The sequence below is a fragment of the Oncorhynchus mykiss genome, chromosome 8, assembly GCF_057628025.1.
Source record: "Oncorhynchus mykiss isolate SJ-2025 chromosome 8, ASM5762802v1, whole genome shotgun sequence".
In the NCBI taxonomy this organism is placed as follows: domain Eukaryota; kingdom Metazoa; phylum Chordata; class Actinopteri; order Salmoniformes; family Salmonidae; genus Oncorhynchus; species Oncorhynchus mykiss.
In genome coordinates, this window is record NC_143029.1 from 44,924,522 (window position 1) to 44,951,454 (window position 26,933).

Below are 26,933 nucleotides of genomic sequence, written 5' to 3' on the forward strand. Positions count from 1 at the left end.
GTTTTGCTCTGACATGCAGTGTCAACTGGTGGGACCTTATATAGGCAATTGTGTGCCTTTCCAAATCATGTCAAATCAATTGACTTTACCACAGGTGGACTCCAATCAAGTTGTAAAAACATCTCAGGGATGATCAATGGAAACAGGATGCACCTGAGCTCAATATTGAGTCTCATAGCAAAGGGTCTGAATACTTATGTAAATAATATTTATTTTTTTGCTAAAATGTATAAAAAACAGTTTTTGATTTTGTTACCTTTCTTGCCTTGCCGCCAGACCGTAGTCGGGATGGCTCAGGGGAGCCTGCACTTGCTAGCTCCAGGGCCAGAGCAATTTACAGATGCTCTGTGGTAATTCCCACATTTGGGGATCTTATCCGCTGCTAATGACGAGCAAGTCTGGAATTCCACTGAAATAGTTAGCTTTTATTAAAACTTGTAAAACTGTCACAATTTACAGTCCCACCTATATCAGTGTGTTTTGTTCTTTTTTGGGGGGGGGGGGGGGCTATAATAATGCAGCAATAAAAATGTTTAACGTCCCAGAACAGTTCGTATGTAACCGTTCAGTTCAACATCAACACACAATCACCAAACTGGTTAGGTGGTCTTTTGTTCCTCTTTGGCCTCCCTGTGGGAGTTTAACCGAAAGCAGGGCGTGTAACAGTCCATGCTTGGCCTTGATGCATTATGCTACCCCCACTAGACTGAACTCCATCTGGTGTCGCCGACCAACTCACAAAATAAGTGGTATCAGAAGCAAGCTCTGCGTCCTTCTCACTACCATTGTCACTGTTTTGTTCGTCCATGAAAAGGGTGGGTAGATCCAGATCAGAATCGTGGAGGCCTGCATCCAGATCAGGCGACAAGACCTCTGCAGGTTGCCATGATTCAGCGTGTGTTGACACCCAGCTGTTGTCTAGAGTGGTGCGGAAGTTGTTGACTTTGTTGTGATGAAAACCTTCCCCTTTGTTCTCGGACTCTTCTGAATCCGGTAAACCAAGTCATCCAGCTGATAGGATGATCATCCAGCTGATCCCCCATAGGATGGTAGGAACTTCCTTTATTTACGTACATACATTTATTCCTTTATTTAAGTACATACTGTGTCACTAACGTTGTAGTGTGTCCTTGCGACATTCTTGTCATACTGTTTTTTGGCATGCTCCACAGACTGATTCAGCACTTCCCTTGCAATCTGGTGAGCAAGTTCCAATATGTCTCGTAGCTGTGCCACACACTGTGGATGCGTCTTGGCGTGATCGAGTGGCAAGCCAGCCACCAGCTCGATGGGTTCTGTTACTTCTCTTCCAAGGAGCATCATGTTTGGAGTGAACCTTGTTGAGCTGTGCTTTGTTGCTCTATAGGCCATCACAGTGAATGGAATCATGAGGTCCCAGTCCCAATGACGATTGCGGCCTGAAATGGGTTGTGTGAGTCTGTTCGATTCCTTCAGACACGAAGTTGGAGCCTTGATCGCTGTGGAGTGTCTGTGGGGCTCAATAGCAGCATACCCATTCAGCTGTCAGAACTTCAGCCACTTGATCGTTTGGCAGAGGGTAGGCTTCCATCCACTTTGTGAAATAATCTTGAACCACCAATATGTAGCGATTGTAGTGTTCTGTCTAATTCATGGGGCCCATGAGATCAATGGCTATCCTCTCCATGGGTACTCCCACACGGACAGTGCCCAAAGGTGCTTGGGGCTTCCTCGAAGGTCTGGCTTTAGCGGCACAGCTCGCACATGTACGACACCATAGTGTGACATCCTCTCTCATTCGGTACCAGTAGTATCTTGTCTGCAGCCAGGCAAGTGTCTGTTCCATGCCAAAGTGACCAGCTACTGGGCCATCCTGCATCTGCTTCATGATGTCCGTTCGGGAACACTTGAGGTCGGAGTATCTGTGGGTAAAACTCAGAGAATGCTGTCCTTGACATACAGTCTCTTCCACTGGCTCGAATAGGCCTTAGACGCTGGTCCAAAAGGCAACACATCTCCCCACGATGGGTTTTCCTGTCCTTCCTTGAGCCATCTCTTGATGGGGCCTATATCAGAGTCAGCCATCTGAGCTTGACGTAATTCCTCAGTAGTCCATCCATGGAACAGAACAATGTCACTTGCGTCGGTGAGGCAAATCTTTTCCACGTCCGACGTGTTATCTTCACTCGCCCGATGACCGAACTCCACGTTGACGAAAGCTCTAGAAGCTCCAGGGAGTGCAGCCTGTAGGCTGGAGTCTTCCCCTACCCTCACTGAACAGAGCTCCATAGAAGTAGCTTCTACAGTGTAATCAGCTATGCTGGAGCCGAAGTCACCCTGCAATTCCTGGTGCCTGAAACGATCATTGTTCTGGTTAGAGTCCTGTATAGTGCAGGGGTAAGTCTGGCGGCATGACCTCCTGGACAGGATGTCAGCATTTTTGTGGTGGCGTCCTGGACGATGTATGACCTTGAAGTTATACTCCCCAAACTTCTCGAGCCACCTTGCCAGTTGACCTTCTGGTTCCTTCATCCTTATGTGCCACCGAAGGCTGCTGTGGTGGGTGCACACGATGAAGGGTCTTCTGAGCAGGTATTGACGGAGGTGTGTAGTGAACTCCACTACTGCCATTAGCTCCCTCCGTGTGGTATAATAGTTTTGCTCGGGGGGGGGACAACCGCCGGCTCCCATACGCTAGTACGTGTTCCTCACCATCCTGCATTTTGCGAAAAGACGGCTCCAATGACGAAGTTGCTGGCATCTGTATCGAGGATGAGGTCGCCGCTGTCGAGTGGATATCCCAAGATGGGAGCAGTGGTGAGTAGCTTCTTTAATTGTTTGAATGTTTGTTTGAATGCCTCCTGGCACTCTGGCATCCAACGGAAACAAGCGTGCTTCTTTGTAAGCTCATGAAGGGGCTTGGCTACAGTAGCGAAATCTTTGACAAATCGTCGGTAGTAGGAGGCCAGGCCGATGAACTGACGGACTTCTGAAATGCAGGTAGGCTGGGGCCATTCTTGGACTTTAAGAATTTTCTGGTGATCTGTGGCTATGCCGTGTTCGGAAACGATGTGCCCAAGGTAGGTTACCTGTCGGCGGAAGAGACAGCACTTGGAGGGTTTCAATTCTAGGTTGGCTTGGTGTAGCCGATTGAACACGTCGCAGGTGCATTGCAGAGCCCAAAAGGCATCACATTCAACTCAAAGAGGCCCTTCCTGCTGCAGAAAGCCTTACGGGCCCTGGGAGTAAGCTCTACCTGCCAGTAGCCTGACGCTAAGTCCAAAGTGCTAAACCATTTGGCCGTCGACAGGGTATCGAGAGTGTCTTGGATACGAGGAAGAGGATATGCATCCTCATCAGTATGCTCATTTAGAGCACTGTAGTCCACTCATAGACGGTATGTCTGGTCCTTTTTGCGTACCATGCCTATCGGTGGAGCCCAGCTGCTGTGACTTGGAGAGGCTACTCCAGTTTCAAGACTTTGCTGGATCTGCTCGTCTGCATTGAGCTGCTTTTCGAATGCCATCCGTCGTGGTTGCTGCTTCACAAGAGCCCCACGTCTGAATGTCATGCTGTACAAGACTAGTGCGAGCAAGATCAGTGGGTCCAATAGAGAAGACATCCCCGTAGGAACTAAGGAGTTGAGCCTGCCCACAACGTTTGTCCGCACTTAGCGCAGTAGAGCTTTCCGTATACACCAACTGTAAGTGATCAGGAACCGCTGGGGAGATGAGACTAGTTTGTGGTGAAATGGAAGAAGTATCAGTGGGCTGAACAACATCTGCTGCCTGGAGGAATCTGGTGATATCGGCCTTTTTTACTTTCACTGACTCTGTTCCTGGGTTGGGGACTTGATTCTTGGCCTGTGTGTCAACCACAACCCGTGGCACCAGTAGACAGTGCTTCTCAATGAATCCTTTAGTTGGGCTTAGCACCATGTCGCTTAGCACCACCTCTGACAGGATCATGGGAAGTAGGCGTTCCACGGCACAATGCACTCACACCCCAATTCGAGAATGGCTGTGAGTGCTATTCTTACAACACGCACTTTCGGTCTGTTCTTCAGGTTGAAGTACGGCACCTGTTCACCAACAGCACAATCAAGGCGAAATCAAGGCGTGCCCGTGACTGCTCCAGGAATGGATGACCGAGGATGGATTTGGCGTTCTCTGCCCTGCAACGATGAAGTTGACACTCACTGTGACCGTACCAACCTGAATGGGCAGATTCACTTCTCCAAAGACTTTGACATTTACAGACCAATGCCCTGTCGTAACAGCACCAAGGCAGCGCATTTATCCATGCCCCGCTGTCCAAAAGAGCACATACCCCTATATTGTACATTAGTAGGTGGATACACATTTCAGGACCTGTACCCTTGACACTGAGCAGGTGTGTTTTGGCTCTTGGTGGAATTGGGCGACTCGGGGCATGCCCGCAGCTTAGCTGGCGTCCTTGGTGATCGACAGCTCCGTTTCATGTGTCCAATGCCTTGGAAGTTGTGGCATCTGATTTCGTTCCAATTTGTATTTTTGCACTCACCAGTCTTTGGTTTGTGTGGCTTGAAGCTGGACTTTGGAGGTTTCTGACTCCACTCTACAGGTGGTGTATTTCAACTCTTGCCTTAATCTTCACTGTGGTCGATGAATTCCCATTAGGTAGCTGCTCTGGCTCTCCGCTCTGTAGTCTGCACACCAGACTGCATTAGTTGTAACACTGTTAGCTGCTCGCATGGTGGTTTTGTACCTGTGGGCGACCTCGTATCCTCGTGCCAATGAGGGTGTGCCCTTCTCCAGTAGCTTCTGCACAATGCCGGCGTCTCCCATGGCATTAGTGAATACCTCCACACTGATAGAATCCTGTTCTGGCTCGGGGCGATCTGCATACACAATGGATACTTTCTCATAAATGTCACCTCTCAATACATGCAGTGATTCACCTGGTTTATGCACTCTCTGCCTCAACTCAACGCCAATGTTAGCTGCAAGCTCCGATGCTGGCCCGTAGGCCGAGTCCACCTCCCCCATTATGCGTGAGTAGTCCCAACGGGAAGACTTAGGGTTCTTGTGGACCACAGCCCCTGCAGCACCCACTAAACAGAATCTCAGCTGGACTAATATTGTCCTTTCTGACCAGTGATTAGCTCTATCACAGCTCTCAAAGCGATGTAAGAACTCTCTCCATGAGCCCAAAACATCAAATTGACCTGGTCATAGTGTGGGGATCCTCTCCTTCTGAGTAGTGTATTCGTCCTCACTGTCAGATGAGATATCATAATGTACACGCCAGGGCTGCCTGCCATGGGAACTGGATCTTGCTCGCCTGGGGTGAGACTGTATGTTTTCAGAACAGTACATTTCATTACCTTCACTGGGCAGAGCATCACTCCGAATACATCCATGCCTGTCCTGCGACTGTGAGCGGTGATTTTCCACAGGAGGCATAACTGGAGGGGAGGGCAGAGCTGCTGTGATCCTGTGTGGGTGATGTGTGGGAGTATCCTGTGTGGGAGTAAACAGCATCTACAGGGGTACTCGCTGCATAGAGTCTGTGGTTGGCAGAGTTGAAAGGGTTAGTGCATGGAGTATGCAGCATTTCAGTAGTTGGTTGAAACACATTTCCAGTGATAGCATTTTTAGGTGAGCATCTATCATGCCAGCTGGCATTGTTTTGGTTGTGACTTAGCTGTGATTCGATCCCACTGTCACCCACATTTCCATTTTTCACTACGTACAGTGCCTTGCGAAAGTATTCGGCCCCCTTGAACTTTGCGACCTTTTGCCACATTTCAGGCTTCAAACATAAAGATATAAAACTGTATTTTTTTGTGAAGAATTAACAACAAGTGGGACACAATCATGAAGTGGAACGACATTTATTGGATATTTCAAACTTTTTTAACAAATCAAAAACTGAAAAATTGGGCGTGCAAAATTATTCAGCCCCCTTAAGTTAATAGTTTGTAGCGCCACCTTTTGCTGCGATTACAGCTGTAAGTCGCTTGGGGTATGTCTCTATTAGTTTTGCACATCGAGAGACTGACATTTTTTACCATTCCTCCTTGCAAAACAGCTCGAGCTCAGTGAGGTTGGATGGAGAGCATTTGTGAACAGCAGTTTTCAGTTCTTTCCACAGATTCTCGATTGGATTCAGGTCTGGACTTTGACTTGGCCATTCTAACACCTGGATATGTTTATTTTTGAACCATTCCATTGTAGATTTTGCTTTATGTTTTGGATCATTGTCTTGTTGGAAGATAAATCTCCGTCCCAGTCTCAGGTCTTTTGCAGACTCCATCAGGTTTTCTTCCAGAATGGTCCTGCATTTGGCTCCATCCATCTTCCCATCAATTTTAACCATCTTCCCTGTCCCTGCTGAAGAAAAGCAGGCCCAAACCATGATGCTGCCACCACCATGTTTGACAGTGGGGATGGTGTGTTCAGCTGTGTTGCTTTTACCCCAAACATAACATTTTGCATTGTTGCCAAAAAGTTAAATTTTGGTTTCATCTGACCAGAGCACCTTCTTCCACATGTTTGGTGTGTCTCCCAGGTGGCTTGTGGCAAACTTTAAACAACACTTTTTATGGATATCTTTAAGAAATGGCTTTCTTCTTGCCACTCTTCCATAAAGGCCAGATTTGTGCAATATACGACTGATTGTTGCCCTATGGACAGAGTCTCCCACCTCAGCTGTAGATCTCTGCAGTTCATCCAGAGTGATCATGGGCCTCTTGGCTGCATCTCTGATCAGTCTTCTCCTTGTATGAGCTGAAAGTTTAGAGGGACGGCCAGGTCTTGGTAGATTTGCAGTGGTCTGATACTCCTTCCATTTCAATATTATCGCTTGCACAGTGCTCCTTGGGATGTTTAAAGCTTGGGAAATCTTTTTGTATCCAAATCCGGCTTTAAACTTCTTCACAACAGTATCTCGGACCTGCCTGGTGTGTTCCTTGTTCTTCATGATGCTCTCTGCGCTTTTAACGGACCTCTGAGACTATCACAGTGCAGGTGCATTTATACGGAGACTTGATTACACACAGGTGGATTGTATTTATCATCATTAGTCATTTAGGTCAACATTGGATCATTCAGAGATCCTCACTGAACTTCTGGAGAGAGTTTGCTGCACTGAAAGTAAAGGGGCTGAATAATTTTGCACGCCCAATTTTTCAGTTTTTGATTTGTTAAAAAAGTTTGAAATATCCAATAAATGTCGTTCCACTTCATGATTGTGTCCCACTTGTTGTTGATTCTTCACAAAAAAATACAGTTTTATATCTTTATGTTTGAAGCCTGAAATGTTGCAAAAGGTCGCAAAGTTCAAGGGGGCCGAATACTTTCGCAAGGCACTGTACTTAAATGGATTTGTTTCTCCCTTTGGCCGTTAGGAGACGTCTTTGCCTCACGGCATGAGTCAGCCATATTAGCTGCGGTGGCCTTCATATTAGCTACCTCTGAACTTTGCATAAATGGATTGCAGTTACTGTTAGCATTTGCAACATCAAATTTGTTCATCCAGTCGGCAAATGAGATTTGTGATTACCTTTCTTCATTCACTGTATTTAGCTGCATGGATGGGTTTGAGTAGCACGTCGAATCCTAAGGCAAATTATTTCTCGTAATAACATATTTCCTGTGTGTAGCCGCCAATTCACTGCTTTAGCTAGAATGTCAGACACTACTCAGACAATGATGATTAACTTCGTTAGCCCTTAGCTTGTGAAAGTCCAATTCTCTTATTTATTTTCTCTTTGATATTCCAGGTAGAATGTGAATAACTCACTGATGAGGGCACGATAAATCCCGGACGAGTCCACAATGTTACATTTCTTGCCTCACCTCCAGACCGTCTTCACACGGCTCAGGGGAGCCTTGACTTGCTGGCTCCAGGGCCAGAGAATTGTACAGATGCTCTGGGGTAATTCCCACATTTGGGCATCTTATCCGCTGCTAATGACGAGCTAGTCTGGAATTCCACTGAAGTAGTTAGCTTTTATTAAAACTTGTACATCATTTGAAGTAGTCCGAATGACAAAATAAAATAGTGGGCTAACCGAGTAAAAAGAGTATGGCTCACAGTCCAGCTCCATCCCCATCACACACAATTGCATTCAAAACCAAAAGTTAATTTACTAAGTTACCCATAATGCACTTTAGTGTTTTAAAGCTATACCCCTACTTTACCAACAATTTGTCATTATGGTGTATTGTGTGTAGTGATTGCACAATAAAGTGTGGGACTTATTTCCATTGTGTTCCCTATTGTTTTACATAAATACATATACAATAACATACTGTACAAACTGTAAAAAATGCTCAACCTCCAGATGAGTATGAGGGGGGAGTTAACGTACAATTCTTACAGGCTTGTTTAGCTGGTAGCTTATTCTTTAGACGTTTGGAGCTGCTGGTAAACCATAATGTGCAGGCATAACTGTCACACTAGACTAGCGAGTCTTTAGCATGTCCATCCAATTGGTGACAGATTTTCATGCGAATATACTAAATTCTTCATAAAAACAATATGCCATTTCAATGTTTCATTTAGGAAAATTTGTTGCCGGACAACATGAAAGGGAAGGTTTTTAATTTATTGGATATTTGAGAAAAGTAATGGACATCCATATGTATTCAGATTCAACCGCAAAAAAGTATTTAGTCAGACACCAATTGTGCAAGTTCTCCCACTTAAAAAGATGAGCGAGTGTCACGACTTCTACCGAGGGTAACTTCTCTCCCTGTTCGGGCGGCGCTCGGCGTCGCCGGTCTACTAGCCACTACCGATCCCTTTTTCTTTTTCTGGTTGTTTTGTCTGTGTTCCTTTTCACACCTGGTTTTCAATTGCTTTGATTTCTGTGGGTATATAGGGCAGCTGTTACCTGCCGTAATTCGTGCAGGATTAGACTTGTGTGTATTGCGTTCGATGGTATTTGATGTTTGTTGTTTTTTTCGCATTTACGCACGTGTATGTAAAGTGTCGGAACTGTGTTAGTTCCTCCGTGTGTTTGCACGATTATTCGAGAGCGTAGTTTTGGGATTTTTGTTCTGTGCCATTTGCATTGCTGGACTATTATTAAACACGCTCCTCAGACATCCCTGCTCTCCTGCGCCTGACTCCTACACCTCTCACCAAGACGCATGTTATCACAGAATCCTGCACCAATATAATTATGGAGTCAGCAGGAGGGGACGCACTTCCAGGGTCCGTGGAGGAGCGAGTTCAACACCACACGGCAGTGTTACACCGACTGGGGACCGCCATGGATCAGGTGATGGCGACGATGGAGAGATGGGAGAGAGGTGGCCTTCCCACACCGTTATCAGCTACACCCCAACCAGTACCACTACCCTCTCCTTCATTGCCTGAGCACAGTGGAATTCGACTCGCCCTCCCGAGGGAGTATGATGGGACGGCGGCCGGGTGCCAGGGCTTCTTACTCCAGATGGACCTATACCTGGCGACCGTTCGTCCGGCTCCTTCGGGGGGTGAGAGCGTGAACGCCTTCGTCTCCTGCCTCGCAGGTAAAGCCCTGGAGTGGGCCAACGCGGTGTGGAACGATCCTGACTCGGTGAGGGACCACTACCCAGAGTTCACCCGCCGCTTTCGGGCCGTGTTTGATCACCCACCTGAGGGTCGAGCGGCGGGTGAACGGCTTTTCCATCTGAGGCAGGAGAGGAGTGCTCAGGACTTTGCTCTAGAGTTCCGGACCTTGGCCGCTGGCGCGGGATGGAACGACAGGGCCTTGATCGATCACTATAGGTGTAGTTTGCGTGAGGACGTCCGTAGGGAGCTGGCCTGTAGAGACACCACCCTGTCCTTGGACCAATTGATCGACATGTCCATTCGGTTGGACAACTTGCTGGCGACCCGCGGACGTCCAGATCGGGCTCTGTCAGTTCCATCTCCCAGCTCCACCACTCCAACACCCATGGAGCTAGGAGGTGCTTCAGCGAGGGCGACCGGAGGAGAGGGCCTTTCCTGTGCCAGCTGTGGTCGCAGAGGGCACACTGCTGACCGGTGCTGGGGGGGTCCCCCCGGGAGTCGAGACGCCAGGCCGAGCACTGCCCGGACACCTCAGGTGAGTCGGCACCAGGCTCACCCAGAGCCCCCTGTTGGTCACGTGTATGTATGGATTGTTTTTCCTAAATTTTCCCCTCTTTCCCGGCATAAGGCGCTAGTAGATTCAGGCGCGGCGGGGAATTTTATTGACCGCGGTTTAGCGAATAGGTTAGGGATTCCCCTTGTTCAGCTGGATAAACCCTTCCCAGTGCACGCCTTAGATAGCCGACCATTAGGGTCAGGGCTAGTCAGGGAGGCCACGGCTCCACTGGATATGGTTACGCAGGAGGGTCATGAGGAGAGAATTAGTCTCTTCCTCATTGATTCTCCTGCGTTTCCGGTGGTGTTGGGGATCCCCTGGTTGGCCCGTCACAACCCCAGGATTTCGTGGCAACAGAGGGCTCTACAGGGGTGGTCGGAGGAGTGCTCAGGCAGGTGTGTAGGAGTTTCCATCGGTGCTACAACGGTGGAGAGTCCAGACCAAGTCTCCACCGTGCACATTCCCTCAGAATATGCCGATTTGGCTATCGCCTTCTGTAAAAAGAAGGCGACCCAATTACCACCTCATCGACGAGGGGATTGTGCGATAAATCTCCTGGTAGGCGCTGCACTTCCCAGGAGTCACGTGTATCCCCTGTCACAGGAGGAGACGGTGGCTATGGAGACATACATTTCGGAATCTCTGGGGCAGGGGTTCATTCAGCCCTCCATCTCACCTGCCTCCTCGAGTTTCTTTTTTGTGAAGAAGAAGGAGGGTGGTCTGCGTCCGTGCATTGACTATAGAGGTCTAAATTCCATCACGGTGGGGTATAGTTACCCGCTACCTCTCATTGCCACGGCGATTGAGTCATTTCACGGAGCACGGTTTTTCACAAAACTGGATCTCAGGAGTGCATATAACTTGGTGCGTATCCGGAAGGGAGATGAGTGGAAGACGGCGTTTAGTACCACATCCGGCCATTATGAGTACCTCGTCATGCCGTACGGTTTGAAGAATGCTCCAGCAGTCTTCCAATCTTTTGTGGATGAGATTCTCAGGGATCTGCACGGTCAGGGTGTGGTGGTTTACATCGATGATATTCTGGTCTATTCCGCTACACGGGCCGCGCATGTGTCTCTGGTGCGCAGGGTACTTGGGAGACTGTTGGAGCATGACCTGTACGTCAAGGCTGAGAAATGCTTGTTCTTCCAACAGGCCGTCTCCTTCCTTGGATATCGCATTTCCACATCGGGGTTGGTGATGGAGGATGACCGCATTGCAGCCGTGAGTAATTGGCCGACTCCAACCACGGTAAAGGAGGTGCAGCGGTTCTTAGGGTTTGCCAACTACTACCGGAGGTTTATCCGGGGTTTTGGGCAGGTGGCTGCGCCCATTACGTCACTGCTGAAGGGGGGGCCGACGCGTCTGGGGTGGTCGGCTGAGGCGGACAGGGCTTTTGGTCGCCTGAAGGCTCTTTTTACCTCGGCTCCCGTGCTGGCGCATCCGGACCCCTCTTTGGCATTTATAGTGGAGGTGGACGCATCCGAGGCTGGGGTTGGAGCCGTGCTCTCCCAGCGCTCGGGTGCGCCACCGAAGCTCCGCCCCTGTGCTTTCTTTTCTCAGAAGCTCAGCCCGGCGGAGCGAAACTATGACGTGGGGGATCGGGAGCTGCTAGCTGTTGTCAGAGCCCTGAAGGTGTGGAGACATTGGCTTGAGGGGGCCCAGCACCCTTTCCTCATCTGGACTGACCACCGTAATCTAGAGTACATTCGGGCAGCGAGGAGACTGAACCCTCGTCAGGCAAGGTGGGCCATGTTTTTCACCCGATTTAGGTTTACCATCTCCTATAGACCAGGCTCCCAGAACACTAAGGCAGACGCACTGTCCCGACTATATGATACGGAGGAGCGGGCCATTGATCCTGCGCCCATCCTCCCGGCTTCTTGTCTAGTGGCACCTGTAAGGTGGGAGGTGGACGCAGACATTGAGCGAGCATCGCGTGTTGAGCCCACTCCACCACAATGTCCAGCGGGACGGGTGTATGTTCCGCTGGAGGTTAGAGACAGGTTAATTTGGTGGGCTCACACATCCCCCTCCTCTGGTCATCCGGGGATTGGGAGGACGGTGCGATGTCTTAGTGGGAAGTACTGGTGGACCACTTTAGCCAAGGACGTGAGGGTTTATGTGTCCTCCTGCTCAGTGTGCGCTCAGTGCAAGGCTCCTAGGCACCTGCCCAGAGGGAAGTTACAACCCCTTCCCGTTCCACAGCGGCCTTGGTCACACCTGTCGGTTGACTTCTTGACCGATCTGCCACCGTCACAGGGCAACACCACAATCCTGGTCGTTGTGGATCGGTTTTCTAAGTCCTGTCGTCTCCTCCCTTTGCCCGGTCTCCCTACGGCCCTACAGACGGCGGAGGCCCTGTTTACTCACGTCTTCCGGCACTACGGGGTGCCTGAGGATATTGTTTCTGATCGGGGTCCCCAGTTCACGTCCAGGGTGTGGAAGGCATTCATGGAACGTTTGGGGGTCTCGGTCAGCCTGACCTCTGGGTTTCACCCCGAGAGTAATGGGCAGGTGGAAAGAGTGAACCAGGATGTGGGTAGGTTTCTGCGGTCGTATTGCCAGGACCGGCCAGGGGAGTGGGCGAAGTACATCCCCTGGGCGGAGATGGCCCAGAACTCACTCCCCCACTCCTCTACGAACCTGTCGCCCTTCCAATGTGTGTTGGGCTATCAGCCGGTCCTGGTACCATGGCATCAGAGCCAGACCGAGGCTCCTGCGGTGGACGATTGGGTGAAACGCTCAAGGGAAACCTGGGAGGCCGCCCATGGGTACCTTAAATGGGCCGAAGCACGGCAGAAGGCCAGTGCCGACCGCCATCGCAGCGAGGCCCCGGTGTACACACCGGGGGACCGGGTCTGGCTCTCGACCCGAAACCTGCCCCTCCACCTGCCCTGCCGGAAGCTGGGTCCGCGGTTTGTGGGGCCATTCAAAGTCCTGAGGAGAATAAACGAGGTGTGTTATAGGTTACAGCTCCCCCCGTATTACCGTATTAACCCCTCGTTTCATGTGTCTCTCCTCAGGCCGGTGGTGGCTGGTCCGCTTCAAGAAGATGAGGTGCGGGAGGTCCCTCCGCCCCCCCTGGACATCGGGGGGGCGCCGGCGTATGCAGTTCGGTCCATACTGGACTCGAGGCGTCGGGTGGGGGGTCTTCAGTACCTCGTGGACTGGGAGGGGTACGGTCCGGAGGAGAGATGCTGGGTGCCGGTGGAAGACGTACTGGATCCTCCTATGCTAAGGGAGTTTCACCGCCTCCATCCGGATCGCCCTGCGCCTCGTCCTCCGGGTCGTCCTCGAGGCCGGCGTCGTCGCGCTGCGGGAGCCGCGCGTCAGGGGGGGGGGGGTACTGTCACGACTTCTACCGAGGGTAACTTCTCTCCCTGTTCGGGCGGCGCTCGGCGTCGCCGGTCTACTAGCCACTACCGATCCCTTTTTCTTTTTCTGGTTGTTTTGTCTGTGTTCCTTTTCACACCTGGTTTTCAATTGCTTTGATTTCTGTGGGTATATAGGGCAGCTGTTACCTGCCGTAATTCGTGCAGGATTAGACTTGTGTGTATTGCGTTCGATGGTATTTGATGTTTGTTGTTTTTTTCGCATTTACGCACGTGTATGTAAAGTGTCGGAACTGTGTTAGTTCCTCCGTGTGTTTGCACGATTATTCGAGAGCGTAGTTTTGGGATTTTTGTTCTGTGCCATTTGAATTGCTGGACTATTATTAAACACGCTCCTCAGACATCCCTGCTCTCCTGCGCCTGACTCCTACACCTCTCACCAAGACGCATGTTATCACAGCGAGGCCTTTAATTTTCATCATAGGTACACTTCAACTATAACAGACAAAATGAGAAGAAAAAAAATCCAGAAGATTTTTAATGAATTTATTTGCACATTTTTTTCACACACTGTTGCTGGTATTTTGGCCGATTCCTCCATGAAGATCTCCTCTAGAGCAGTGATGTTTTGGGGCTGTTGCTGGGCAACACGGACTTTCAACTCCCTCCAAAGATTTTCTATGGGGTTGAGATCTGGAGACTGGCTAGGCCACTCCAGGACCTTGAAATGCTTCTTACGAAGCCACTCCTTCGTTGCCCGGGCGGTGTGTTTGGGATCATTGTCATGCTGAAAGACCCAGCCACGTTTCATCTTCAATGCCCTTGCTGATGGAAGGAGGTTTTCACTCAAAATCTCACGATACATGGCCCCATTCATTCTTTCCTTTACACGGATCAGTCGTCCTGGTCCCTTTGCAGAAAAACAGCCCCAAAGCATGATGTTTCCACCCCCATGCTTCACAGTAGGTATGGTGTTCTTTGGTTGCAACTCAGCATTCTTTGTCCTCCAAACACGACGAGTTGAGTTTTTACCAAAAAGTTATATTTTGGTTTCATCTGACCATATGACATTCTCCCAATATTCCTCTGGATCATCCAAATGCTCTCTAGCAACCTTCAGACGGGCCTGGACATGTACTGGCTTAAGGGGGGGACACGTCCGGCACTGCAGGATTTGAGTCCCTGGCGGCGTAGTGTGTTACTGATGGTAGGCTTTGTTACTTTGGTCCCAGCTCTCTGCAGGTCATTCACTAGGTCCCTCCGTGTGGTTCTGGGATTTTTGCTCACCGTTCTTGTGATCATTTCGACGCCACGGGGTGAGATCTTGCGTGGAGCCCCAGACCGAGGGAGATTATCAGTAGTCTTGTATGTCTTCCATTTCCTAATAATTGCTCCCACAGTTGATTTCTTCAAACCAAGCTGCTTACCTATTGCAGATTCAGTCTTCCCAGCCTGGTGCAGCTCTACAATTTTGTTTCTGGTGTCCTTTGACAGCACTTTGGTCTTGGCCATAGTGGAGTTTGGAGTGTGACTGTTTTAGGTTGTGGACAGGTGTATTTTATACTGATAACAAGTTCAAACAGGTATCATTAATACAGGTAACGAGTGGAGGACAGAGGAGCCTCTTAAAGAAGAAGTTACAGGTCTGTGAGAGCCAGAAATCTTGCTTGTTTGTAGGTGACCAAATACTTATTTTCCATCATAATTTGCAAATAAATTCATTAAAAATCCTACAATGTGATTTTCTGGATTTTATTTTCTCATTTTGTCTGTCATAGTTGAAGTGTACCTATGATGAAAATTACAGGCCTCTCATCTTTTTACGTGGGAGAACCTGCACAATTGGTGGCTGACTAAATACTTTTTTGCCCTACTGTATATATAAAAATGGTCAACGACCCCAGGCACTGTTCTCTCTGCTACCACATGGTAAGCGGTACCGGAGTGCCAAGTCTAGGTCCAAGAGGCTTCTAAACAGCTTCTACCCCCACTCCTGAACGTTTAATCAAATGGCTACCCAGACTATTTGCATTGACCCCCCCCCTCTCTCTCTTTTACGCTGCTGCTACTCTCTGTTATTATCTATGCATAGTCCCTTTAATAACTCTACCTACATGTACATATTACATTGACCCTGTATATAACCTCACTATTTTTATTTTACTGCTGCTCTTTAATTATTTGTTACTTTTATTTCTTAATGTATTTAAAAAAAAATGCATTGTTGGTTAAGGTCTTGTAAGTAAGCATTTCACTGTAAGTTCTACACATGTTTTATTTGGCGCGTGTGACAAATGAAATTTGGTTTGATATATATAAAGGAAGAGAAGCTTAGGCCTAACTGAGATTGATAGAAATATGCCAGTGGCATGCTGCGACACCGACATGCGTTTATTTATGTCAGATGGCTACTATACAGATATAGACATACAGAAGGAGGCTAAATTCATAAATGTTCAATCAGAATATTTTGTTTTAAGATCAGCGTTATCTTGATAGATTATAGCAGGAACTCTGGTAGGCCTGAAACAGACTTCCTCACCTCAAGTTCAACTGTCGGAGTCAGTGGGAGCACCGGAGCGCACTGCCTTATCATAGGCCTGCAGTAGGTAAAGCTTAATAATAGCCTCACCATACCAAACCTTCACAAACCTTTCTAATCTTTATTAGGGTAATATTAGAAGCAATTCAAGGAAAAAAACACATTACCCTCCCCTGTTCCCAATAATAAACCATACAACTGTTGGATCCTGTGTTTTACATTATAGCCATTAGTATATACAGTGCCTTGCGAAAGTATTCGGCCCTCTTGAACTTTGCGACCTTTTGCCACATTTCAGGCTTCAAACATAAAGATATAAAACTGTATTTTTTGGTGAAGAATCAACAACAAGTGGGACACAATCATGAAGTGGAACGACATTTATTGGATATTCCAAACTTTTTTAACAAATCAAAAACTGAAAAATTGGGGGTGCAAAATTATTCAGCCCCTTTACTTTCAGTGCAGCAAACTCTCTCCAGAAGTTCAGTGAGGATCTCTGAATGATCCAATGTTCACAAAAAACTACAGTTTTATATCTTTATGTTTGAAGCCTGAAATGTGGCAAAAGGTCGCAAAGTTCAAGGTGGCCAAATACTTTCACAAGGCACTGTATATGATTCAATATCATCTGATGTTGGTTGTGTGAGGTGTCTGCATTTGTGCACTGGAGCATCATTATGAGATTTAACAACTGCTTGCTACTTGCCTGTTTGTGTGTGACAAGAACTGAGTAACATGGTGTGACCTGGATGTTGCAAAAGTGTAGATAACAGCCCAGCAGATGCTTTGTCCTTGTGTTTGTATGTAACAATATTGAGCACATGGTATGACTTGCTGTATCTTACAAAGTTGTGATAGGGAGGGGTGGTCATCACGAGGTTTAACTGAGATGGAAAAATACTGAACAACACAATAGCAGGAACTGAGCAACTGTTCTAACTAGGCTGCGATACCAGAACAGTAAGGATCTATACATCGAGGAGGGAGAACTCCAAGAAGCGCCAAGAGGCGGGGACCCGCCTGAGCGCCTGCAATAGGCTGGGCAAGTTTAAACCACGCCCAGTCTCTACTGTGATAGGCCAACAGACGGGTTGGAACTATGTCTATCACAGTATAAAGAATACTGTTTACATACATCCTGTCAGTTCTCTGTTCTGCCCTGCGTGGTATTACAGTGAGCCCGTATATACGAAAGTTGCATTTGCCATTTATTACTTAGCTAATAAAAAATACATAGTATAAAATCGGTGACTCATTGTTATATTTATCCTGATACCAGATTTGAATTTACGCAACCCTAACACAACCCTCCCCAAAGCAACAAAAAAAAAAGTTTGAGAATCCTCCCCTATTTTGGACACCCCCCCCCACAAAAAAAAAAAATACGACTTTGCGTTTGTGGTAACTAATGTCAATTATGTACTCAAGCTCCCGCTGATAGAGAGAAATAGTAATGGCATCTTTTTGTAGGCACTAACTCCGCCATTTTTCGTTGGGTAAAGCCTATGGGCCAGAAAATAGTTAACGTATATATTTTTTTAATAAGGCCGGTGGTAAACACAGGCTTAGTTGCTCTTATACGTTTTGTTCTATGAGATAATATTAATCAGCTAATGTCACTATGTGAATTTTGAACAATTTATGTAATTTTTAAAAGCACATAAAAGGCTTGATAATTCATAAGGGTTGTGTTAACTGACTGATATTATCTCATAGAACTAAACGTATAAAATATCTTAAACCTCTGTTAACCTCAGACCTTATTTTCGATGTTAATCCCAAAACCCTATTCTTTCCACATACATTTTCCCCATAGCAATGGCTGAACGAACGAGACGTAACTCAATTTCCGTTTTTTAGGACTATAAGTAAAGTCAAACACTTATGAGGATGATCTGTAATGGGGGCATAGTGTGGATTTAAGAAGAAAGCGGCAAAGACACGACAGCTAGCGAGGTGCCAATGAGAAGAAAGAAGGGCTTGTCTAGGAATTAACCCTTGTCATGGACCGCCCACTTGTCAGGGAACGCCCCTGGACCCTTGCTGCATTCGGACTACAATTGAAGGGGGCTGACCGCGGGCCAATTGAAAGGAATTCCCTGACTGTGCATACCGAGCGCACCCGCTGACATCTTCCAAACAGTGTTGGTTTCTAGTAGCAACGCCTGCCAAACATAAGAGAAGAAAGATGGTCCTGAGTAAGTACAAAGTTGGTTGGCTAATCCCGATAATTTAACCATTTTGTCACCAATGCACAAAATAAATATGGCTAGCGAGTCGTTATTAGACAAAATGGAATGACATTATGGTGCTGTCTTATTTGGTATTCTTCAACTAGCTAAGTTAGCTACTTAACTTGTTCACTTCAGTGATACAAGCAACCGAATAAGCTAGCTAGCTAGATAGGTAGCCTAGATAGCATCAACGTGTCACTTGTTGTTTCTACTTTGGTCTACTACAGTAACGTAGCTATACCATTTGCCTCACATCCTTTGTCCATAATCTACAGTCACAGAAGACATGGTACGACGTCGGGCAGAGCATAACAACTGCGAGATCCTTTCCTTAGAGGAGGTGTCTTTGCATCAACAAGATATTGAGAAAATAGAACACATTGATAAGTGGTGCAGGGACCTCAAAATTCTGTATCTTCAAAACAATCTCATTCCCAGAATAGGTGATTCTAATTTCTTTACCCTTCCTCTTTTTATAGAATTGCAATTAAATTAACTTGACATTGTTTCATTTAATTTGGGCCTAATCTAACTACCCTATATTTTATATTTGTATTTCATTGACCATAAATGTAATTTAAATATTTAGAAATATGTATTAATTTGCTCTCCACAGAAAATGTATATAGATTGAAAAAGTTGGAGTATCTAAACCTTGCTTTGAACAACGTTGAACTGATCGAAAACCTGGAAGGTTAGTATTTTGTGCACATAGCCACTTCTACTATTTTACAACATTGTCCCATCTGTTTGTATTAATGTAGGCTAAGGAAATGACCAAAAGTCTGTTTTTAATAGTATTTCCCCTCAACCATAGTTTAAATTGACATAAAACAAATCCACCTGTGCTTTGACTCTAAAAATAGCAATTCCATTCTGGCTTTAGAGACTGAAATAGGCCAAATAGAGCTTTACTCATACTATTCTTGCCTTCTCAACCCGTTACAACAGGATGTGAGAGTCTCCAGAAGCTGGACCTGACAGTGAATTTTGTGGGCCGGTTGAGCAGTGTGGAGTCATTGAAGAACAACCTCCATCTCCGAGAGCTTTTCCTGGTGGGGAACCCCTGCACTGAGTTTGAGGGCTACAGGCAATATGTTGTGGCTTCACTGCCCCAACTGAAGGTATCAGGAGGGTTATAAAACAGAAATGTCAAGTTTTAATGTCACTTTGCACAAGTACAGTGAAATTAAGATCATAAGTTCAAATCTCACTGATGCCGTGCCACAATAAAAAAATAGATGCTTGCATTATTAATGCTTAAGCAAATACATTTCCACGTGTCCTATCTATGCTTGGAGTTCAAAACAATTAACCCAAACTAAGCTAGCAGTGTTATTAAAACAAGTTCTCAGTACTTTATTTAATTACCTTCAAATAACCTATCATTTCCGTACTCAGAACGTTAATAAAAACTCTCAGGACAATTTTCAGGTAACCATCGTAAAATGTTCTCAGAACCTCCCAACAACCTAAAAAGTAACATTTCCAGAACAGGTGAAATGTTCACTTCCTTTCTCTTAAAAAAAACATTCAGTTTTACAAGTCAGGAAACTTATGGCTTCGTTCCCAGAACCAATTGGAAACCAAAAACTTCCAAGGAAGCAAATGTGCTAACTGGGCTTCAAATATACACTGAGTACACTAAACATTAGGAACACCTTACTAAATTTGAGTTACCCCCCCCCCTTTTGCCCTCAGAATAGCCTCAATTCGTTGGGGTGTGGACTCTACAAGGTGTTGAAAGCGTTACACAGGGATGCTGGCCCATGTTCACTCCAATGCTTCCCACAGTTGTCAAGTTGGCTAGATGGCCTTTGGGGTGATATACACGGGAAAATATTGAAGTGGAAGAACCCATGAGCGTTGCAGTTCTGGCACCTACTACCATACCCCGTTCAAAGGCACTTACATCTTTTGTCTTGTCCATTCACCCTATGAATGACACACATGCACAATCAATGTCTCAGTTGTCTCAAGGCTTAAAAATAATGTTTTAACCTGTCTCTTCCCCTTCATCTACACTGATTGAAGTGGATTTAGCAAGCGACGTCATAGTATCCCTGCACATTGTATATATGGTACTTGAACTGACCCAGTATATAGTATGCTTACTTACTTTATCCTGTTCATCATCTTCTTATTTTTACATCTTGTGTGTTTTTGTTCTACCTTTAACATTTTTGTTGTATTACATTGTTATTGATTACTGTGCTGTTGGGGTTAGCACTTGCAAGAAAGGCATTTCACTGTACTTGTGCATGTGACATTGAAACCTGCATTCATCTGGTAAGTCTGTCATGGAAAAAGCAGATGTCCTTAAAGTTGTAATTGTAAATGAGAACTTGTTCTCAACTTGCCTACCTGGTTAAATAAAGGTGAAATACATTTTTTTATAAAAAGTTTAGTACACTCGGTGTATGCCTTTAACAGATACTTTTATGCAAAGCGACTCACAGTAGTGTCCATGCATTTTCTTAAAAGATATGCGCAAAAACACACACACACAATCGCTAGTCTAGCATGTACTTGCTCGCCTGGAGATAGCCTAGCATGGTAGGGGAAATATTTTTTATTTTTTTGCAGTATCTGGATGGGAAAGAGATTGGCAGGTCGGAAAGGATCCGAGCCAGACAAGGCCTAGATGAGGTAAGGAGGCGGATTCGGCAGCAGGAGCAGGATTACCTGCAGAAGAGAGCGAGTGAGAAAGAGGAGGCCCAGAGAGAGGGAGGAGAGGTGCAGCGGGGGCCGAAAAGGGAAAGCCGCTCCTCTGTTAAAGCGAAGAATCCTGGCTTTGATGCTCGCTGGTACACTGACATCAACAACATCATGTATGTTCAAGCTTTCCACCTTGATTTTATTTTATGTAGAACAGCAAGGTGTGGAGTAACCCTAACCTCATCTGAAGTTATTGAATTCAGTTGGCCCGATACTGTATTTCAGTTCGCTATCAATCACTCCGTTTAATGAAATGTTTTTAATAACTCTGAAGAGTTTTTTGTTTATTGATCTATAGCCCTGTGCATGAAGAAAACAAGGAGACCCAAGGGAGAGAGGAGAAAGAGAAGACAAGCTGCCTTTCTTCAGAAGACCAGGAGAGGGAGTTTTGGGAGAAACCTTGTGCCTATACTCCAGAGTCACGCCTGGAGGCTCACCGCCACCTTGACGAGAAGAAAAAGGCAAAAGAAAGGTAGGTAAACAGCCAACAATTCTAGGGAGAGCGAATGTTTTTGTAATGTTACTCGTAATGCTCCCCGACTGTTTGAGTGTACAGTTTTCGCTTAGAATGTTCCCCTATCTATATTATCGAAAACTTTAGAATGTTTTGCTGTTAAAGTTAGGAGACCATTCCCTTCATATCAAGCAGAACTTATCTAGAATGTGGTTACAATGTGGTTCCAATGTACTCAGAATATACAACATTAATGTTCTAGATGCGTTTTATGGGTTTGTAGCATGTGTCCAGTTTTCTGAGGGCTAGGAGAATATTCCATCAACATCCCACCAAACATGTACAGAACATGGTTGACATATTCTCAGAATATAAGATATTCATGTTCTAGACACGTTTCATGAGAACGTAGGAAAATGTGTCTGTATCAGTTGTCAGGATGTCGACAGTCCCAAAGAGTCGTTCTCCCCCACAAAAAAATATTCATTTTACATCACACCTTGTTACTGTTGCTGAGCCAGTCAAGGCCCTGATTGGTGAACCACTGATAGCTTTTTGTCTGTTGGGAAGGTTTGGGATACTCTCACACACAGTGCTTTCAACACAGTGTTTTCAACTTAAATATTTTACACACTTTGATATACATGATTACATTGTGCATGTTCATTTATACACTAATTATTATTCAACATGGGTTACACCAAATTTGAGGGATTTCTGTACAGTTGTCTAATGTTGGTTGGGACACAGTAACCTGTTTTAATGATACTCCTGAATCACAATGATCAATACAAGTTTTTGTTGAGTGTACTTTTAACAGAGCTCAGATTTACTTCGAAGTGCATTCCCCCTATTGCTTACAGCCTTACACCTATCAAGTTGTTTCAGATCTACACAAGTGCCTAGGGAGGAGGGTTTAGAGTTTGCTTCTGGATAGGGCCTAACTATAATTGCCCAATAAGCACATGCCCCAGAGCAGGGTTTCCCAAACTCGGTCCTCTGGACCCCAAGGAGTTTTTGTTTTTTTCGCTACGCAGCTGAGTCAAATAAAAACTAATCATCAAGTTTTGATCATTTGAAACAGCTATGTAGTGTTAGCAAAAACCAAATTGTGCACCTCTTGGGGTCCTGAGGGCTGGGATTGGGAAACGCTGCCCTAGAGATATCCCTTATTGGTACAGTGGCGAGAGCTTTTGTCACTGGTGATGTTGGCCTGCCTGGGTTCGAGACCCGCTAGGGGAGTCACCCTACTCTCACATTCTTCGCAATATATGTTACAGTTATGCCACGTTCACCTGCTAGTTGGAACTAGGAAACTCAGAAATGTTCGACTTGATAACTAGTTCTAGTTATACATGTGCCGCGTTCAACAAATTAACAAGTTGTACATTTCCGAGTTTCCCAGTTCTAACTAGCATGTGAATGCAGCACCACAACACACCTATCTGATCGAATTAAAATGAGTTTATCATTGAAAGATGGGAATCTGTAGGATTTCTCTTGAGCATGAATTATGAACATACAGTGCCTTGCGAAAGTATTCGGCCCCCTTGAACTTTGCGACCTTTGCCACATTTCAGGCTTCAAACATAAAGATATAAAACTGTATTTTTTTGTGAAGAATCAACAACAAGTGGGACACAATCATGAAGTGGAACGACATTTATTGGATATTTCAAACTTTTTTAACAATTCAAAAACTGAAAAATTGGGCGTGCAAAATTATTCAGCCCCCTTAAGTTAATACTTTGTAGCGCCACCTTTTGCTGTGATTACAGCTGTAAGTCGCTTGGGGTATGTCTCTATCAGTTTTGCACATCGAGATACTTTTTTCCCATTCCTCCTTGCAAAACAGCTCGAGCTCAGTGAGGTTGGATGGAGAGCATTTGTGAACAGCAGTTTTCAGTTCTTTCCACAGATTCTCGATTCAGGTCTGGACTTTGACTTGGCCATTCTAACACCTGGATATGTTTATTTTTGAACCATTCCATTGTAGATTTTGCTTTATGTTTTGGATCATTGTCTTGTTGGAAGACAAATCTCCGTCCCAGTCTCAGGTCTTTTGCAGATTCCATCAGGTTTTCTTCCAGAATGGTCCTGTATTTGGCTCCATCCATCTTCCCATCAATTTTAACCATCTTCCCTGTCCCTGCTGAAGAAAAGCAGGCCCAAACCATGATGCTGCCACCACCATGTTTGACAGTGGGGATGGTGTGTTCAGCTGTGTTGCTTTTACGCCAAACATAACGTTTTGCATTGTTGCCAAAAAGTTCCATTTTGGTTTCATCTGACCAGAGCACCTTCTTCCACATGTTTGGTGTGTCTCCCAGGTGGCTTGTGGCAAACTTTAAACAACACTTTTTATGGATATCTTTAAGAAATGGCTTTCTTCTTGCCACTCTTCCATAAATGCCAGATTTGTGCAATATACGACTGATTGTTGTCCTATGGACAGAGTCTCCCACCTCAGCTGTAGATCTCTGCAGTTCATCCAGAGTGATCATGGGCCTCTTGGCTGCATCTCTGATCAGTCTTCTCCTTGTATGAGCTGAAAGTTTAGAGGGACGGCCAGGTCTTGGTAGATTTGCAGTGGTCTGATACTCCTTCCATTTCAATATTATCGCTTGCACAGTGCTCCTTGGGATGTTTAAAGCTTGGGAAATATTTTTGTATCCAAATCCGGCTTTAAACTTCTTCACAACAGTATCTCGGACCTGCCTGGTGTGTTCCTTGTTCTTCATGATGCTCTCTGCGCATTTGACGGACCTCTGAGACTATCACAGTGCAGGTGCATTTATACGGAGACTTGATTACACACAGGTGGATTGTATTTATCATCATTAGTCATTTAGGTCAACATTGGATCATTCAGAGATCCTCACTGAACTTCTGGAGAGAGTTTGCTGCACTGAAAGTAAAGGGGCTGAATAATTTGCACGCCCAATTTTTCAGTTTTTGATTTGTTAAAAAAGTTTGAAATATCCAATGATTGTCGTTCCACTTCATGATTGTGTCCCACTTGTTGTTGATTCTTCACCAAAAAATATAGTTTTATATCTTTATGTTTGAAGCCTGAAATGTGGCAAAAGGTCGCAAAGTTCAAGGGGGCCGAATATTTTCGCAAGGCACTGTAGATAAACTACATTTTAGTCGCACTTCCACCCAGTTCCACGACCACAGGTAAAACCTTGCTTAGATGATCAATGTACAGTTGAAGTCGGAAGTTTACATACACTTAGGTTGGAGTCAATTAAACTCGCTTTTCAACCACTCCACAAATTTCTTGTTAACAAACTATAGTTTTGGCAAGTTGGTTAGAACATCTACTTTGTGCGTGACACAAGTAATCTTTCCAACAATTGTTTACAGACAGATTATTTCACGTATAATTCACTGTATCACAATTCCATTGGGTCAGAAGTTTACATACACTAAGTTGACTGTGCCTTTAAACAGCTTGGAAAATTCCAGAAAATTATGTCATGGCTTTAGAAGCTTCTGATAGGCTAATTTACATAATTTGAGTCAATTGGAGGTGTACCTGTGGATGTATTTCAAGGTCTACCTTCAAAATCAGTGCCTCTTTGCCTGACATCATGAGAAAATCAAAAGAAATCAGCCAAGACCTCACGTTCATCCTTGGGAGCAATTTCCAAACGCCTGAAGGTACCACGTTCATCTGTACAAACAATAGTACGCAAGTATAAACACCAAACAGCAAGATATGAAGACATCAGTCAGGAAGTTAAAGCTTGGTCACAAATTTTTATTTTTATTTTTTTATTTTACCTTTATTTAACCAGGTAGGCAAGTTGAGAACAAGTTCTCATTTACAATTGCGACCTGGCCAAGATAAAGCAAAGCAGTTCGACAGATACAACAACACAGAGTTACACATGGAGTAAAACAAACATACAGTCAATAATAAAGTATAAACAAGTCTATATACAATGTGAGCAAATGAGGTGAGAAGGGAGGTAAAGGCAAAAAAGGCCTTGGTGGCAAGGTAAATACAATATAGCAAGTAAAACACTGGAATGGTAGTTTTGCAATGGAAGAATGTGCAAAGTAGAAATAAAAATAATGGGGTGCAAAGGAGCAAAATAAATTAAATACAGTTGGGAAAGAGGTAGTTGATAGGGCTAAATTATAGGTGGGCTATGTACAGGTGCAGTAATCTGTGAGCTGCTCTGACAGTTGTTGCTTAAAGCTAGTGAGGGAGATAAGTGTTTCCAGTTTCAGAGATTTTTGTAGTTCGTTCCAGTCATTGGCAGCAGAGAACTGGAAAGAGAGGCGGCCAAAGAATGAATTGGTTTTGGGGGTGACTAGAGAGATATACCTGCTGGAGCGTGTGCTACAGGTGGGAGATGCTATGGTGACCAGCGAGCTGAGATAAGGGGGGACTTTACCTAGCAGGGTCTTGTAGATGACATGGAGCCAGTGGGTTTGGCGACGAGTATGAAGCGAGGGCCAGCCAACGAGAGCGTACAGGTCGCAATGGTGGGTAGTATATGGGGCTTTGGTGACAAAACGGATTGCACTGTGATAGACTGCATCCAATTTGTTGAGTAGGGTATTGGAGGCTATTTTGTAAATTACATCGCCAAAGTCGAGGATTGGTAGGATGGTCAGTTTTACAAGGGTATGTTTGGCAGCATGAGTGAAGGATGCTTTGTTGCGAAATAGGAAGCCAATTCTAGATTTAACTTTGGATTGGAGATGTTTGATATGGGTCTGGAAGGAGAGTTTACAGTCTAACCAGACACCTAAGTATTTGTAGTTGTCCACGTATTCTAAGTCAGAGCCGTCCAGAGTAGTGATGTTGGACAGGCGGGTAGGTGCAGGTAGGGATCGGTTGAAGAGCATGCATTTAGTTTTACTTGTATTTAAGAGCAATTGGAGGCCACGGAAGGAGAGTTGTATGGCATTGAAGCTTGCCTGGAGGGTTGTTAACACAGTGTCCAAAGAAGGGCCGGAAGTATACAGAATGGTGTCGTCTGCGTAGAGGTGGATCAGAGACTCACCAGCAGCAAGAGCGACCTCATTGATGTATACAGAGAAGAGAGTCGGTCCAAGAATTGAACCCTGTGGCACCCCCATAGAGACTGCCAGAGGTCCGGACAACAGACCCTCCGATTTGACACACTGAACTCTATCAGAGAAGTAGTTGGTGAACCAGGCGAGGCAATCATTTGAGAAACCAAGGCTGTTGAGTCTGCCGATGAGGATGTGGTGACTGACAGAGTCGAAAGCCTTGGCCAGATCAATGAATACGGCTGCACAGTAATGTTTCTTATCGATGGCGGTTAAGATATCGTTTAGGACCTTGAGCGTGGCTGAGGTGCACCCATGACCAGCTCTGAAACCAGATTGCATAGCAGAGAAGGTATGGTGAGATTCAAAATGGTCGGTAATCTGTTTGTTGACTTGGCTTTCGAAGACCTTAGAAAGGCATGGTAGGATAGATATAGGTCTGTAGCAGTTTGGGTCAAGAGTGTCCCCCCCTTTGAAGAGGGGGATGACCGCAGCTGCTTTCCAATCTTTGGGAATCTCAGACGACACGAAA

The 26,933-nt window shown here is 45.6% G+C and overlaps 1 protein-coding gene across 4 annotated transcripts in view; it reads left to right on the plus strand.

Annotated features, from left to right (window-relative positions):
- The first annotated feature begins 18,003 nt into the window (after nucleotides 1–18,003).
- Nucleotides 18,004–26,933, plus strand: part of dnaaf11 (dynein axonemal assembly factor 11) — a 76,011-nt gene continuing 67,081 nt past the window's right edge. For 2 of the 4 annotated variants that reach the window (XM_021612596.3, XM_090243464.1), the window contains exons 1-6: nucleotides 18,004–18,159; nucleotides 18,471–18,638; nucleotides 18,812–18,889; nucleotides 19,147–19,250; nucleotides 20,782–21,026; nucleotides 21,212–21,385. In XM_021612596.3, the coding sequence (XP_021468271.2) occupies nucleotides 18,150–18,159; nucleotides 18,471–18,638; nucleotides 18,812–18,889; nucleotides 19,147–19,250; nucleotides 20,782–21,026; nucleotides 21,212–21,385 (779 nt within the window). In that variant the 5' untranslated portion in view covers nucleotides 18,004–18,149. Of the gene's footprint in view, nucleotides 18,160–18,470; nucleotides 18,639–18,811; nucleotides 18,890–19,146; nucleotides 19,320–20,781; nucleotides 21,027–21,211; nucleotides 21,386–26,933 lie in introns of all 4 variants that reach the window. The other 2 variants (XM_021612595.3, XM_021612597.3) reach the window with 1 other exon arrangement.